The 15,716-nt window shown below is 40.9% G+C and overlaps 1 protein-coding gene across 1 annotated transcript; it reads right to left on the minus strand.

Annotated features, from left to right (window-relative positions):
• Positions 1–418: 418 nt before the first annotated feature.
• Positions 419–6,278, minus strand: LOC112235465 (homeobox protein Hox-C4a). Its single transcript, XM_024403919.2, has 2 exons — positions 4,882–6,278; positions 419–4,314 (listed from the first exon to the last, which is right to left on the minus strand). Exons 1-2 carry the CDS (start codon positions 5,321–5,323, stop codon positions 3,947–3,949), a joined length of 810 nt encoding a protein of 269 aa, XP_024259687.1. The 5' UTR covers positions 5,324–6,278; the 3' UTR covers positions 419–3,946.
• Positions 6,279–15,716: the final 9,438 nt, after the last annotated feature.

Here is a 15,716-nt window from a genome sequence, read left to right on the forward strand (position 1 = left end):
TACAGGTTCTACAGGCGTTATACAGGTTCTACAGGGTTTCATAAAAGTGCACCGAAAGCCAAATTATATCAAATCCTATAAAATGTGGTATGCATCCTATAAAATATCGCGTGACATTTTGTAGGCCCATAAACACATTATTTGTGCCATATAGAGTGCAGTAGGTTTAATATCTCGTTGGGAGCAATTCAAAGCATTATCTAAATATCGTTCATTCTATTCGGAAAAAACACTCTTTTGTGTTAAATAATTCAAAAATGTCCATTTGAACGTCAATCCTCTAAATACAGTTCATAATATATATTTGACCTTTATTTAACTAGGCAAGTCGGTTAAGAACACATTTTTATTTTCAATGACGGCCTGGGAACAGTGGTTACCTGCCTTGTTCAGGGACAGAACGACAGATGTTTAACTTGTCAGCTCGGGGATTCAATCGTGCAACCTATCGGTTACTAGCCCAACTAGTCCAACGCTCTAACCACTAGGCTACCTGCCACCTCACTAATATAGTGATTACGAGTCACTATATAGTCTGTTACCCACACAAATACATACTGTAACATATCATAGCCTAAATATCTATATGGAGATGAATCTGAGAGAAAGTCAAACGTTCAAACTGTAAGAGGGGAATACTTCCTAATACAGTTCTATGAAACACACCTGCCATATAATGTTTTGCATGGAGATCCCCGGCAGTATCTCTAATGAGCATCTCTGATGCTGACATATGGTGAGAGAGAATTAAGTCTAGATATTCGTAGGCCCACTTTGACCATAGATCCTAAACTGATTTTCAGTCAACTGCAAAGATAGGTTTTTGCTACATGAGGTACAAAAGTTTGTAATAAAATACACAATATGCCTACAAATGATAGATAGCAACAGCATATGGTTTTAAAAATATTTCTGTTAAAAAAAATGATTTTATTTATTTTAGAACTGGTTATGTTATTGTAAGAATCAAAGGCATGTCCAGGAACAAATTTGCATTTGAAATGGTAAATGTAGGTAGGCTTTAGCCTATACTACGCCGGAAAGTGCATATATACATAGGTCTAGGTCTACTAATCCTTAATTTAATCATATTGAAATTGAATTACTATCCTCGAACATGTACTCGTGAGATTACACTGAAGCTATGCACATCAAAACTATTTTTGTTATGTACATAATTCTAATATAAAAAGGTAATAATGCATTCGACATGAGTAACACTCACATGCAGACCGATCATAAGCTCCGAAGTAACCGCTTGGAAGTCCCTCAAATTTGTAGGATGTCCTACAAAGGGTCTAGGTCCTACAGGGCGCACAATGGAAGAGAAGTGACCGACAGTTCACCGCACTCTCGGGTCACCACTGAGAGCAACAAAAGAGCAACACATTCAGAGGTGCCCTTCTACCGGCCCCTCAAGTAGAAAAACACACAAAGAAAGTCCAGAGCCCTGACGAGGCCACGCAAGGACCGGGGACGACCTACGAGGGCACACACAGAAGGTACAAGTATAGAGACCCAGTCAGGTCACGGGGGGTTGCAAAGGTCGGCCATCCCGGCTGAAACGGACCTAATGGGACAGAAAATGTGCCCTCCGACTGAACTCGGCCTTCTCGCGGTTGATCCCAAACTTCAATAAAGTACCTTTTCAGTCTCGCTACATGGAGGCGACAGGATCTAGAAAGAGATTGGAGGGATGGTGAGACTGTGGCGTAGCTACACATTAATGTCTCTCAATTGTCCAGGCAGCTACATAAAGGCTACTGGAATTCTGCATGTTTTAGGGCTTTACGGGCGTTCCAACAGCCATTCCAAAGTCATGTCCAAGTCACGGTGTTAAGTTTCCTTTTTGGCCCTGATAGTTTTATTTCGTAACTTTACTAGTTAGCGATTTGGGTTTATTTCTGAGAGAGTCTGTTGCCAAATTAATATATTCAGACCCAAATAATTCGTTACTCTGCGGCGCTAAGATTGATGGTTTAGAATACCTCTCCCCTTTGTGCTCTTTGCCCCCCACCTAGCAAGCCGTTTTATCATTTCTATTCAAGTCACACAGTTTAAATCATCTATCAAACTATTGCGCTCTTTTCAAACATTGCATTTTTTTGCACAACATTTTGAGCAGAATAAGAAAAAGTTCTTCTAGAATGAACTTCGTTTTGGAGAACTGTTCATTGGACGGCCTGTTTCGTGGCTAGGGCCCAGATAAGATCAAAGGCGCAATATGACTGTCGTATGTAATTATTACAGTTGCATGGTGACAACACGTCCACAACATTGCCATAGTCCTATCGAAAATCCCACCACGATGCTTGAGCAGTATAGGCTATACTTACCAAGAGCAGAGGTCACGATGACGTTGCCTCAAGCGCCACTTTTTAAAAGCATATTCTTCACTTTGACGGGGGAGGTCTCAGGGCGCAACAAACATAGACCATTATACGAATGACAATTGGTGAACATCTCAAACTTACAACTAACATTCCATTGTATATAGGGTACAAATGATTGCATATTGAGAAGGCCTACGTGCATGCATATAAAACACTATTATCCAAACTATTGTTTTATACAAGATCATCTTGGAAAATCTGGATGCATATTTTTAAGAGGCAACAGGTCTTGCTGGTAGATATAATCCGAATACAATATTTTGCAGGCTATATTCTCACTTATAGTCCACGATGTAGTCCTTCAAGGCCTTAGGCCTTTCAGAATCTGACCTCGAGTTATTGACTTTATTAGAAGAAAAGAAGCAACCTGCAATTGGGGCTAAACAATTAATTAATAGGAGCCCATATACCATCAACACAACTGATTATGTGTCATATTTTGGCAATATGAAATTGATTTCCAAAAGGTATGTGCAGAGCTATATGTTCAGTAATGAGCAGGAAGTAGTGCTCCAGCCAGCCAGTATAATCTGAAGGGGCATGGTTGAGGGCCTGGTGGAATGGCTTGCCAAGTTAATTGAATGTCCTTGAGAATAATGAGCTACATGTAGGATAATATGATGCATGCAGCCAGGCCATAACCCTTTATTTGGAGTAGAATTATGGATTATTATTGGATAAGGGGGGATATGAACGGTGGATCTGTATATGAGTGCCGACCTCGAGAACGATTCTAAAGGAACATTTCAAATCGTCAGTATCATATTTGGCATAGGCTAAACAATTTATAGCTAAACATTGCCAAACAAATAATGCGTTGTTAGGCTGAACCATCAATAAAGAACTTGGTAAATTGTGACTATACTATTTTATATAACGGCCACCACATCAATAGCCACAGTCACCAAAACAATAGGCACTCTGTTGGCCATGAATGAATCGATCCAAACGCGCGTAAAACTAGTACACCCACTGTTTTATTGACCAATATGATTATAACAAATACACTAAACTCTGTGTATTGCATTTCACAATAATCTGCTAAACACACCACAAACTAGATTGTAAATTAAAAATCCTGTTTCTGAAAGCAAGGAGCTAATTCACCTTGTTATAATCCTAAACATATGCGTTCAAGATCAATGTTCCATTGGTACGTTCCAGCATTTTTACCAAAAATAACTATGATTGCCTAATAATGACATTCTTCCAGTGTTGAGCTTGAAATAAATAAATTGTGCATTTCAACTTGGGCGGTAGGGCAAACAAATGGCTCACAATAACATTTAGATTAAATGTACAATAATTTCCTTCATTCAAAACATTTTTCTCGTAAAAAAAACAATCTTGATTCAGCATTAAATAACTTAAACCCTGTGTCACGTAAAAATAACTCATCAGTATTCGTATAAATCCATGCGATATAACATGCATTTTATATAACTTTGGACTTAAATGAAACCGCACAAATACCTACGAAAACAAAATATATAATATACTATAAATAATCAGTCATTCTCTATCCCCCTTCTTAAAGTGGTTTTCTTTTCGCCTTATAACCTTGTAATATCCTCGCCATCCTCTACTCCGGACAGTTCATCGGGAGTAATGCTACCAGTGGCCGAGGAAGTGGCGACAACACCGGCTGATGAGGTTGTGTTGGACCCGGAGGATATGCCCGTGGTGGAGGATCTCACTTTGGTGTTAGGAAGCCTATGGTCTTTTTTCCACTTCATCCTGCGGTTCTGAAACCAAATCTTGATTTGTCGTTCGGAGAGAACCAAGGTATGGGCTATCTCAATGCGCCTCCGCCGAGTTAAATAGCGGTTATAGTGGAATTCCTTCTCCAATTCTAAGACCTGCTGTCGAGTGTAAGCTGTCCTAGACCGCTTGGAATCCGGTCCATTGTAATTCGGGTTCGCTGTAAAGGGGGATAAGTAAAGAGAGAGAAAGAGAGAGAGGGAGAGAGAGAGAGAGAGAGAGAAAGACAAGGAAAGAAGGAGTGAGTAAACAATAGTGTCCTGAACTGAGATATATGATGGGCAGGGCATAAGGAATGGCTAGATATGCTAGTTATGGTATTAGAAATCATAGAAATGGGAAGTAAAGAACTTGTCTATTTCTCCATAATGAGGGGACACTCACATCCAAGTATGCACTAAATTATTAATGCAAGATTCCAAAGCCAGTCTTTTTTTCTGTTCATCTGTCCCCCTCTTCTCTCCATCCCGCACATACATAACAGCAGAAGCCACATGGTGATACGGCTGCCCAGAGTATACCTCTGCTATAAAATTTATGGCGGGTGTAATTACCGACGCCGAGTCGTAAATCCGACTCAATTGTGCCATTTCAAAGGCTTCTCCCCTATCTTAGCAGGGGCTGGGAAGGAGATGGGAGTCAGAGGCACTGATAAAGGGAGGGAAAGGAAGAGAAAGGAGTAGGAGAGTGTAGAGAGAGAACAGACAAACACAGACAAGTTGCCTACCGGTGCTGACGTGAATTTTCTTCATCCATGGGTATACCACGGGCTGCTTGGAGGAGGCTGAGCTGTTTGGATGCTCCGGTGTAGCTTGGTTGCAGGCGGAGGATGCAGCTGGTGGAGTGATGGGGGACATGGGTAACTGTGGGGTCTCACATGAGGCTGGCTGCCCTTTCCCTGCAAGCAGGTGCGCAGAATGGGGTAGTCCATGTCCCCTTTGCGTGTCAGGTTCAGGGATGCTTGCACAATTATATTGGCGCTCTTGGTAGCTCGCCCGCGGAGGGTATAACTCCTGATGGTGATGCTGGTAACCAGAGCTAGGGTCCCTGGCGCGGCTGTAATATTCGGGGCTGTGCTCGGGGATGTAGCTGTTTTGTGAATATTCCTCGCATGGAGGAAATTTCGGATCAATGTAGGTAGAGTCCATCAAATACGAGCTCATGATCATTAATTTCTGCAGTGGAAATGTATTTTTCTAGCTTTGTCGTTTTTCTGCTCCATATAGCCCTCCTACTTGCGAGCAGCCCTTGTAAAGTTAGTTTTACCACGTGACCTCACGGCCCAATGGCAGAGTGAGAGCTAGTCCCCGGATAAGGAACCAAAGGTTTTGAAACATATCTTCGGTCGCCATTGTGTGCATAATATCTCTCTCTCTCTCTCTCTCTCTCTCTCTCTCTCTCTCTCTCTCTCTCTCTCTCTCTCTCTCTCTCTCTCTCTCTCTCTCTCTTGTTGTGTTACCAATGCCATTGATATTGCAGCAAAAAATTGCAACACAAACACTTCTTATGTGAATTACCCAGTGTCATTATAGTTATATTATTAGCATCATTTCAGAGGTACAAATAGCAGTAAATAATAATAAGTATTAATAGTACAAATAATAACCAATAAAAAAGTAGAATGATTAGGCCTGCCTAGATCACAGAAAGTTGGCCTATGACCCTCTCTAAGATATTATTCTCAAATATAAAATAATCCAACACAAAATGTTGGCCAAATCCTAAATAGGTTAAAAAAAAATACGTGTAAAATTCACTTTCACATAGCAGTTCAAATTATGATATATATATATATATATTTAACTAGAACTGAGCTTGGCTCACATGGGAAGAAAGTGGACACCAAATGGGCACCGTATCAGTGAAGTAACCACACAATGAGTATTTTGCTTTGCATTTGAGAACTTTCAAAACTGTGTCAATACTTTTCAAAAGTAGTATTCCAAATACTTTTCAAAGGCATTAATACTTTTCAAATGCATTAATACTTTTCAAATGCATTAATACTTTTCAAATGCATTAAGACTTTTCAAATGCATTAAGACTTTTCAAATGCATTCATACTTTTCAAATGCATTAATACTTTTCAAATGCATTAATACTTTTCAAATGCATTAATACTTTTCAAATGCATTAAGACTTTTCAAATGCATTAATACTTTTCAAATGCATTAATACTTTTCAAATGCATTAATACTTTTCAAATGCATTAATACTTTTCAAATGCATTAAGACTTTTCAAATGCATTAATACTTTTCAAATGCATTAATACTTTTCAAATGCATTAATACTTTTCAAATGCATTAATACTTTTCAAATGCATTAAGACTTTTCAAATGCATTAAGACTTTTTAAATGCATTTTTTTCAAATGCATTAATAAATGCATTTTCAAATGCATTAATACTTTTCAAATGCATTAAGACTTTTCAAATGCATTTTTCAAATGCATTAAGACTTTTCAAATGCATTAATTTTTCAAATGCATTAATACTTTTCAAATGCATTAATACTTTTCAAATGCATTAATACTTTTCAAATGCATTCAGACTTTTCAAATGCATTAATACTTTTCAAATGCATTAAGACTTTTCAAATGCATTAATACTTTTCAAATGCATTAATACTTTTCAAATGCATTAAGACTTTTCAAATGCATTAATACTTTTCAAATGCATTAAGACTTTTCAAATGCATTAAGACTTTTCAAATGCATTAAGACTTTTCAACTGCATTAATACTTTTCAAAGGCATTAAGACTTTTCAAATGCATTAAGACTTTTCAAATGCATTAAGACTTTTCAAATGCATTAATACTTTTCAAATGCATTAATACTTTTCAAATGCATTAATACTTTTCAAATGCTTTCATAGTTGTCAAATAGGCCTACTTTGCTATCTTGTGCAATGGACACAAGGGAAGGCAAATATTCTTTAATGATGGTATATCTCTAATGTTTATATCACTGCCATTATTGGATATTGCATTGAGGTCTCTGTCTCTCTCTCTCCATGTTTAGAGACGTATGCATTTGAATACAAATCTTTATAAGGCTGCAATGTTGATGAAACCAGCTTTACGTGCCCTGAAATGACTCGTAGGGACGTTTTGTCCAATCGTAAGTTTATCTCCATCAAAACTAGTGGTTGTCTAAGTGCACGTGTATGGTTATTAATTTGATGTTAAACCTAGATGGGGGAGTAAGTCCATTACAAACTCTTGCAGATAAACTGTCAATTATGTCTGGTAGACTATCCGTTGCTGGCTAAATTTGTCAGTGGCTGTAATTCCATGCCTTCAATTATGCACGACACCACAAACCACAGGACTGTAGACCTATATAATCAACGTGACCTTTGTGAGTCAAGGGAGTTAATAATAATAATATTAAATATTTAAATATTAAATATTTATATAAAATATATATATAATAAATGTAGGACCTTCTACATACTAGGGATGGATTATAATAAGATTATATTAACAAGGGTTATAATACGAGGTCAATCCCCTGTTAATCATCATCTAATGTAGCGGTAGTGGCCTTCTTTTAGTCTTATATGAGCAGGTGAAAATGACATAACAGGGCAGATGTTTATGGTTTGTTTATGTGTAGACCGCGCCCGCCATTTCTATTACTTTTGGCAGCGATGTTTGAGGCGTTTTATAGGGCCGTAAAACGCAGTAAATCAGTCCGCTTTAAACGATTGCTGTTTTTTTTACATGCTTACTGGTACGGACCGAATACTCGTAGAAGCCTTTTTCTTCCAGATAGCCTACTGTACACAATATAGGTCTATGGACGTCCTGACAATGCCTAGGCTACTTATGTGGTGGTTGAACACATACTGTGTATGCTGCACACAGACTTCGTGCTCTACTTATTCGTGCTCTATTATTCCTGCTAACACTGCATGCAGCTATAACCTACTGGATAGAAGCGAGGGTTGACCAGACGATTATCTTGACATACGTGGGATTTCAGTAACCCATGTATTCCCGTAGAGACGTACTTGCGATTGTTATCTATTAACACAAATTCGGTTCTACAGGGTACATATAGGCAACTAATGAGTCTTTTCCATTGCAGCCTGAAAAGAAGAGCTCCAACTGGAAGAATTCAGTTAGGTGAAAACCTCTCTCTCTCTCTCTCTCTCTCTCTCTCTCTCTCACACACACACACACACACACACACACACACGAATAGAGTCTCTTGCCTAATATGTTTTTCTCTATCAGATTCAATCAAAACCCTGCCTTTGAGGTAACTTCTCTAAACTATGAATATTCAGGCAAAACACGTGCACTACGGGTACAAAGCGAGCGACCGCGTGACAGCACAGATGAAATACACGTTTATTTTGTCCCCAACGATTTCTTGTGCTCGCATGCCTCGCCATTACCATACTGACCGCTCCGTAACCCCTCTTCCTGACACTCCAGAAGTTAATGAGAAGACGGAGATGAAAAATGTTATATCCTGCATGGTGTGAATGTGACCTGTTTCAATAATCCAGAGGGGCAAACATAGGCTACTGAAATCGTGAATATATTTAATAAATAGTCTTGAAATAGAATCCAATAGAATTGTTTATTTTTGAAGTAATCAAAACAATAACATGTTCACTTAACTTGATAAAATGGTATACCTATAATATAATATAAAATCATACGTCAGCTACCTTGGTAACCATGAGACAAGAGAAGTAGAAAACATACTCAAAATGTAAAGGACCCTTTCGTTCTCATCTTACGTTAGCATCTGCAAATCTCCGCATATTATTATAATTTTTGCACACAAACGCCCCACCCCCGCCCACGCCTTCACAGGCCCCGTGCACGCCCCCAGCACCCCTCTCACCCCAGCTCCAGTGTTGTGGACGCATTTTAATATTCGTTAGACAGCCTGACCTGCGTTTAAACCCTCGCGTTTGACTACTTCCAATAGTTCACTGCCAAAGATTATTGATGGGCGAAAATAAATAAATAATTTCTCCCCACAAATGGCTTTCATCTCTCATCTAGTTCAATATCTAGTTATAATGTAGAACTACAGAAAAACGAGCGCCATAGGCGAACTAATTTGATGTTCCATTTGTTCATGAGAAAAATGGTTAACATTTGCTTTTCTGTTAAATGAAAACCTTTCAGCATGTTCTCTTTCACACGCAAATGCTATCCATATCTGTAACACACGGTATGCATGCAACACATGTAGGCTACAACATTGATGGTAGGATGAGAAAAGATTCGTTGTTCTTTCACTGAATAATGTTTTTTTATTTTTTTTATTTAACCAAACAGACAAGTCACTTAATTAGGAACAAATTAGTATTTACAATGACGCCTACGCTTTCCAAACCCAGATGACACTGGGCCAATTGTGCGCTGGCCTATGACTCCCAATCACAGTGATTCAGCCTGGATTCGAACCAGAGACTGTAGTGACACCTCTTCCACTGAGATTCAGTGCCTTAGACCGTTGCACCACTCGTGAGCCCAATAGAGCTTTTGAATAGATATCTTTCAGAATATTATAATAAATTGACCACAGTGTGCATGGTGAGGCCCGGTGAGGCCAAACTGTGTGAAATGCAATGTTTAATAATACACTCATTGCACAATGGAATTTGTGTGCATATGTCTAGGCTTCGATGAAACCAACTTCTTATCATGAGAACAAATAGCTTCATAGCCATTATCAGGGAACACTGCCCTCTCTGTTGGCTCTGCGCACGGGAAAGGACAGGGCAAGTAGCCTATTTGTGTACAAAATAATAAACAACTTACTGATACATACATGCTCCCCTTCATTCCGCCTCAGTCCTCGATTGTTGTCTGCAAAATTGAAAAAATATATCAAATTAGATGATCAGTGGGATAACCAATAAAGTTAAAATGCGTAAGTATATATTATTCCCACCCCAAATTATTCGGAATGGTTTTAATAAAAGCTGTAAAATAGAATAGCCTATGATGCCATGAAAAACAACATACGATATTGGTAATGGAGGGCCAGGATAGCCTGCAGTATTTTCGAATTTCATAAACCACAAAATGATCGTTATTGGAGAATTATCTAATAAATTAGCAGGTTTGAAATAGCTAAATACTTGTTAATTTGTCATCGAAAATCAATTGACCAAAATCAAGTCATACGACACAAATCCCCATTTCTAACGACATCACTATTTTCCCTGAAATTCTAAATGTATTTGGAAAACACAAACCACATTTAACTTTCCCCATTAAGGAACAATGTTCATGTCCTTGAATTTGGGGACCCTATTAGATGTCTTTTTATTCAATTCAGTCTGGTACAATCCAAGATGGCGTAGCAGTCAGACGTCTTTTGTCCTCATCTTGTCGTGTCCCATGTATATATCTTTTTATGCGCATATCTTTAAAAAAAAAAAATTCTAAACCTCAACTTCAAAACACTCTCCTGCAACCCGCCTCACCCAATGTGGTGCGGATATGTTTTTTTCTAAACCTCAACTTCAAAACACTCTCCTGCAACCCGCCTCACCCAATGTGGTGCGGATATGTTTTTTTCTAAACCTCAACTTCAAAACACTCTCCTGCAACCCGCCTCACCCAATGTGGTGCGGATATGTTTTTTTCTAAACCTCAACTTCAAAACACTCTCCTGCAACCCGCCTCACCCAATGTGGTGCAGATATGTTTTTTTCTAAAGTATTTGTATTCACCTCGAATCCGGAATCCCCCAACAGAAGCTATCCAGCTCACTAGCTAATAGCTAGTAGTCAGCTAACCACTGCTAGCGGTCATCAGCTAACAGTTTAGCTCGGAAAGCTCTCGCCAGTTTGTACAAAGCGACTCAAACCAGAGCATACAGATCTATTTTCTCTCCATATCCCCGGACTCCTACCGCAAGCTCTGGACATTTTCACCTGGATCATCGCAGCTAGCTAGCCGAGTGTCTACTGGCTAACGTCGGTCCCAGAGCAAGCACCAATTAGCCTGGAGCTAGCCCATGCTAGGCCCTTTCTCCCGGTTAGTTAAAGAGGCCCATCAGCCACTCCTGGGCTACAATACCCGGACCCCTTCTACTGCCGGTACGGGGCACGGAACTCTGCCGATCCTGCACGACTGAACTACGACGTAATCTGCTCAAGGGGGTACTCAACTGGCCTCTACATCGCGACGTCCCCTGAATGCCCATCCGCTAGTTGCTAGCCGCGGCCCGCTAGCTGTCTAGAGCATATTGGACTGTTAGCTGTATAGATCCATCGGCCAATTTCTTGCGCCACTATATCTATTTTGCCAATTGGACTTGGACCTCTCTGCTACTCGGAACCCTACTAATCCATCATGACTGGTCTATTGACATCACCGCATGCGGAGGCTAAAACAGACTTTCCTCCGTCAAGATGTTGCTGTAAGGCCCTTCTGCTATCTTGCTAGCCCCGGCCTGCTAGCTGTCTGAATCGCCGTGTCTCCAGCCAACCCAACCACTCACTGGATCCCTATTGATCACCCGGCTACGCATGCCTCTCCCTAATATCAATATGCTTTGTCCATTACTGTCCTGGTTAGTGAATATTGTCTTATTTCACTGTAGAGCCTCTAGCCCTGCTCAATATGCCTTAACCTACCATTTACTTCCACCTCCCACATATGCGGTGACATCACCAGGTTTAAACGTCTCTAGAGACAATATCTCTCTCATCATTACTCAATGCCTAGGTCTACCTCCAATGTACTCACATCCTACCATACCACTGTCTGTACATTATGCCTTGAATCTATTCTCTCACGCCCAGAAATCTGCTCCTTTTACTCTCTGCTCTGAACGCACTAGACGACCAGTCCTGATAGCCTTTAGCCATACCCTCATCCTACTCCTCCTCTGGTGATGTAGAGGTTAAACCAGGACCTGCAGTGCCTAGCTCCACTCCTACTCCCCAGGTGCTCTCATTTGTTGACTTCTGTAACTGAAAAAGCCTTGGTTTCATACATGTTAACATTAGAAGCCTCCTCCCTACATTTATTTTATTCACTGCTTTAGCACACTGCCAACCCGGATGTCCTAGCCATGTCTGAATCCTGGCTTAGGAAGTCCACTAAAATCCCTGAAATTTCCATCCCTAACTATAACATTTTCTGACAAGATAGAACTGCAAAGGGGGCGGTGTTGCAATCTACTGCAGAGATAGCCTGCAGAGTTCTGTCTTACTATCCAGGTCTGTACCCAAACAATTCGAGCTTCTACTTTTAAAAATCCATCTTTCCATAAACAAGTCTCTCACCGTTGCCGCTTGCTATAGACCACCCCTGCCCCCAGCTGTGCTCTGGACACCATATTTGAATTGATTGCCCCCCCCCATCTATCTTCAGAGCTCGTGCTGCTAGGTGACCTAAACTGTGACATGCTTAACACCCCGGCCATCCTACAATCTAAGCTTGTTACCCTCAATCTCACACAAATTATCAATGAACCTACCAGGTACAACCCCAAATCCGTAAACATGGGCACCTTCATAGATATCATCCAAACCAACTTGCCCTCCAAATACACCTCTGCTGTACTCAACCAAGATCTCAGTGATCACTGCTTCATTGCCTGCATCCGTAATGGGTCTGCGATTAACGACCACACCTCATCACTGTCAAACACTCCCTAAAACACTTCAGCGAGCAGGCCTTTCTAATTGACCTGGCCCGGGTATCCTGGAAGGATATTGAACTCATCCCGTCAGTAGAGGATGCCTGGTTATTGTTTAAAAGTGCCTTTCACCATCTTAAATAAGCATGCCCGATTTAAAAAATGTAGAACCAGGAATAGATATAGCCCTTGGTTCTCTCCAGACCTGACTGCCCTTGACCAGCACAAAAATATCCTGTGGTATTCTGCATTAGCATCGAACAGCCCCCGTGATATGCAACTTTTCAGGGAAGTTAGGAACAAATATACACAGGCAGTTAGGAAAGCTAAGGCTAGCTTTTTCAAGCAGAAATTTGCATCCTGTAGCACAAACTCAAAAAGGTTCTGGGACACTGTAAAGTCCATGGAGAATAAGAGCACCTCCTCCCAGCTGCCCACTGCACTGAGGCTAGGAAACACTGTCACCACCAATAAATCCACTACAATTGAGAATTTCAATAAGCATTTTTCTACAGCTGGCCATGCTTTCCACCTGGTTACCCTTACCCCGATCAACAGCCCTCCACCCGCCACAGCAACTCGCCCAAGCCTCCCCACTTCTCCTTCACCCAAATCCAGATAGCTGATGTTCTGAAAGAGGTGCAAAATCTGACCCCTACAAATCAGCCGGGCTAGACAATCTGGACCCTCTTTCTAAAATGATCTGCCGAAATTGTTGCAACCCCTATTACTAGCCTGTTCAACCTCTCTTTCGTATCATCTGAGATTCCCAAAGATTGGAAAACTGCTACAGACCTATATCTATCCTACTTCGAAAGCCAAGTTAACAAACAGATTACCGACCATTTCGAATCCCACCGTACCTTCTCCGCTATGCAATCTGGTTTCAGAGCTGGTAATGGGTGCAACTCAGCCACGCTCAAGGTCCTAAACGACATCATAACCGCAATCGATAAGAGCCATTACTGTGCAGCTGTATTCATCGACCTGGCCAAGGCTTTTGACTTTTTTGTCAATCACCACACTCTTATTGGCAGACTCGACAGCCTTGGATTCTCAAATGATTGCCTTGCCCGGTTCACCAACTACTTCTCTGATAGAGTTCAGTGTGTCAAATTGGAGGGCCTGTTGTCCGGACCTCTGGCAGTCTCTATGAGGGTGCCACAGGGTTCAATTGGAGGGCCGACTCTTCTCTGGAACATCAATGATGTCGCTCTTGCTGCTGGTGATTCTTTGATCCACCTCTACACAGGAGAAACCATTCTGTATACCTCTGGCCCTTCTTTGGACACTGTGTTAACTAACCTCCAGGTGAGCTTCAATGCCATACAACTCTTCTTCCGTGGCCTCCAACTGCTCTTAAATGCAAGTAAAACTAAATGCATGCACTTCAATCGATCACTGCCCGCCCGTCCAGCATCACTACTCTGGACGGTTCTGACTTAGAATATGTGGACAACTACAAATACCTAGGTGTCTGGTTAGACTATAAACTCTCCTTCCAGACTCACATTAAACATCTCCAATCCAAAAAGAAATCTAGAATCAGCTTCCTATTTCACAATAAAGCATCCTTCACTCATGCTGCCAAACATACCCTCGTGAAACTGACCATCCTACCGATCCTCGACTTCGGCGATGTCATTTACAAAATAGCCTCCAATACTCTACTCAACAAATTGGATGCAGTCTATCACAGTGCCAACCGTTTTGTCACCAAAGCCCATATACTACCCACCACTGCAACCTGTACCCTCTCGTTGGCTGGCCCTCGCTTCATACTCGTCACCAAACCCACTGGCTCCAGGTCATCTTCAAGTCTCTGCTAGGTAAAGCCCCGCCTTATCTCAGCTCACTGGTCACCATAGCAGCACCCACCCGTAGCACGCGCTCCAGCAAGTATATCTCACTGGTCACCCCCAAAGCCAATTCTTCCTTTGGCCGCCTCTCCTTCCAGTTCTCTGCTGCCAATGACTGGAACAAACTGCAAAAATCTCTGAAGCTGGAGACTCTTACCTCCCTCACTAGCTTTAGCACCAGCTATCAGAGCAGCTCACAGATCACTGCACCTGTACATAGGTCATCTGTAAATAGCCCATCCAATCTACCTCATCCCGATACTGTATTTATTTATTTATCTTTCTCCTTTGCACCCTAGTATCTCTACTTGCATATTCATCTTCTGCACATTCTACCATTCCAGTGTTTAATTGCCATATTGTAATTACTTCGCCACTATGGCCTATTTATTGCCTTACCTCCCGTATCCTTCCTCATTTGCACACACTGTATATAGACTTTTCTACTGTATTATTGATTGTATGTTTGTTTAATCCATGTGTAACTCTGTGTTTTATGAGTCTAACTGCTTTTCTTTATCTTGGCCAGGTTGCAGTTGCAAATGAGAACTTGTTCTCAACTAGCCTACCTGGTTAAATAAAGGTGAAATAAAAAATAAATACATAAAAATGAGAACGGTAGCCCCTATCTGCAAAAGCAGGGTGTCTGCGGAAAGCTTCGTGTCTTGGCTATTAATCTTTGCCTTAAAATCGTTTGTGTCATTTACTGCCAAATATGGGCATACGAATGTATAAGGGCAGGCCGAGCCGAATACCTAATTTCAAGATGGCTGCTACCTACGTTCCGGTTTATGTTGTGAAGCATAAACTAAATAAACACGGAATACGTCAATACGCACCGAAAGCCGGGACTCCACAGATCATGAGGATGTCTTATTTGTCTGCCAGTGACCTACCGTTATTGATCACCAACGTTTTCACCAAACATCTACAAGGTAAGCTTCCATTTGGTCTGTGTTTGAGCTATAGATACATGGGGAGGTATGAAATGAATCCTTAGGTTTGTAGGAACAAATCTAATCTATTGCCAATGCTATCTGATGATGTATGACTTAATGGAAACATTGAATGTC

This window comes from Oncorhynchus tshawytscha, linkage group LG16 (genome assembly GCF_018296145.1).
Source record: "Oncorhynchus tshawytscha isolate Ot180627B linkage group LG16, Otsh_v2.0, whole genome shotgun sequence".
Taxonomy (NCBI): domain Eukaryota; kingdom Metazoa; phylum Chordata; class Actinopteri; order Salmoniformes; family Salmonidae; genus Oncorhynchus; species Oncorhynchus tshawytscha.

Coding starts and splice junctions, on each gene's coding strand:
- LOC112235465 (XM_024403919.2), bottom strand. CDS start 5,323: ATGATCATGAGCTCGTATTTGATGGACTCTACCTACATTGATCCGAAA. Junction 4,315..4,881: donor GAAAATTCACGTCAGCACCG/GTAGGCAACTTG, acceptor CCCCCTTTACAG/CGAACCCGAATTACAATGGA.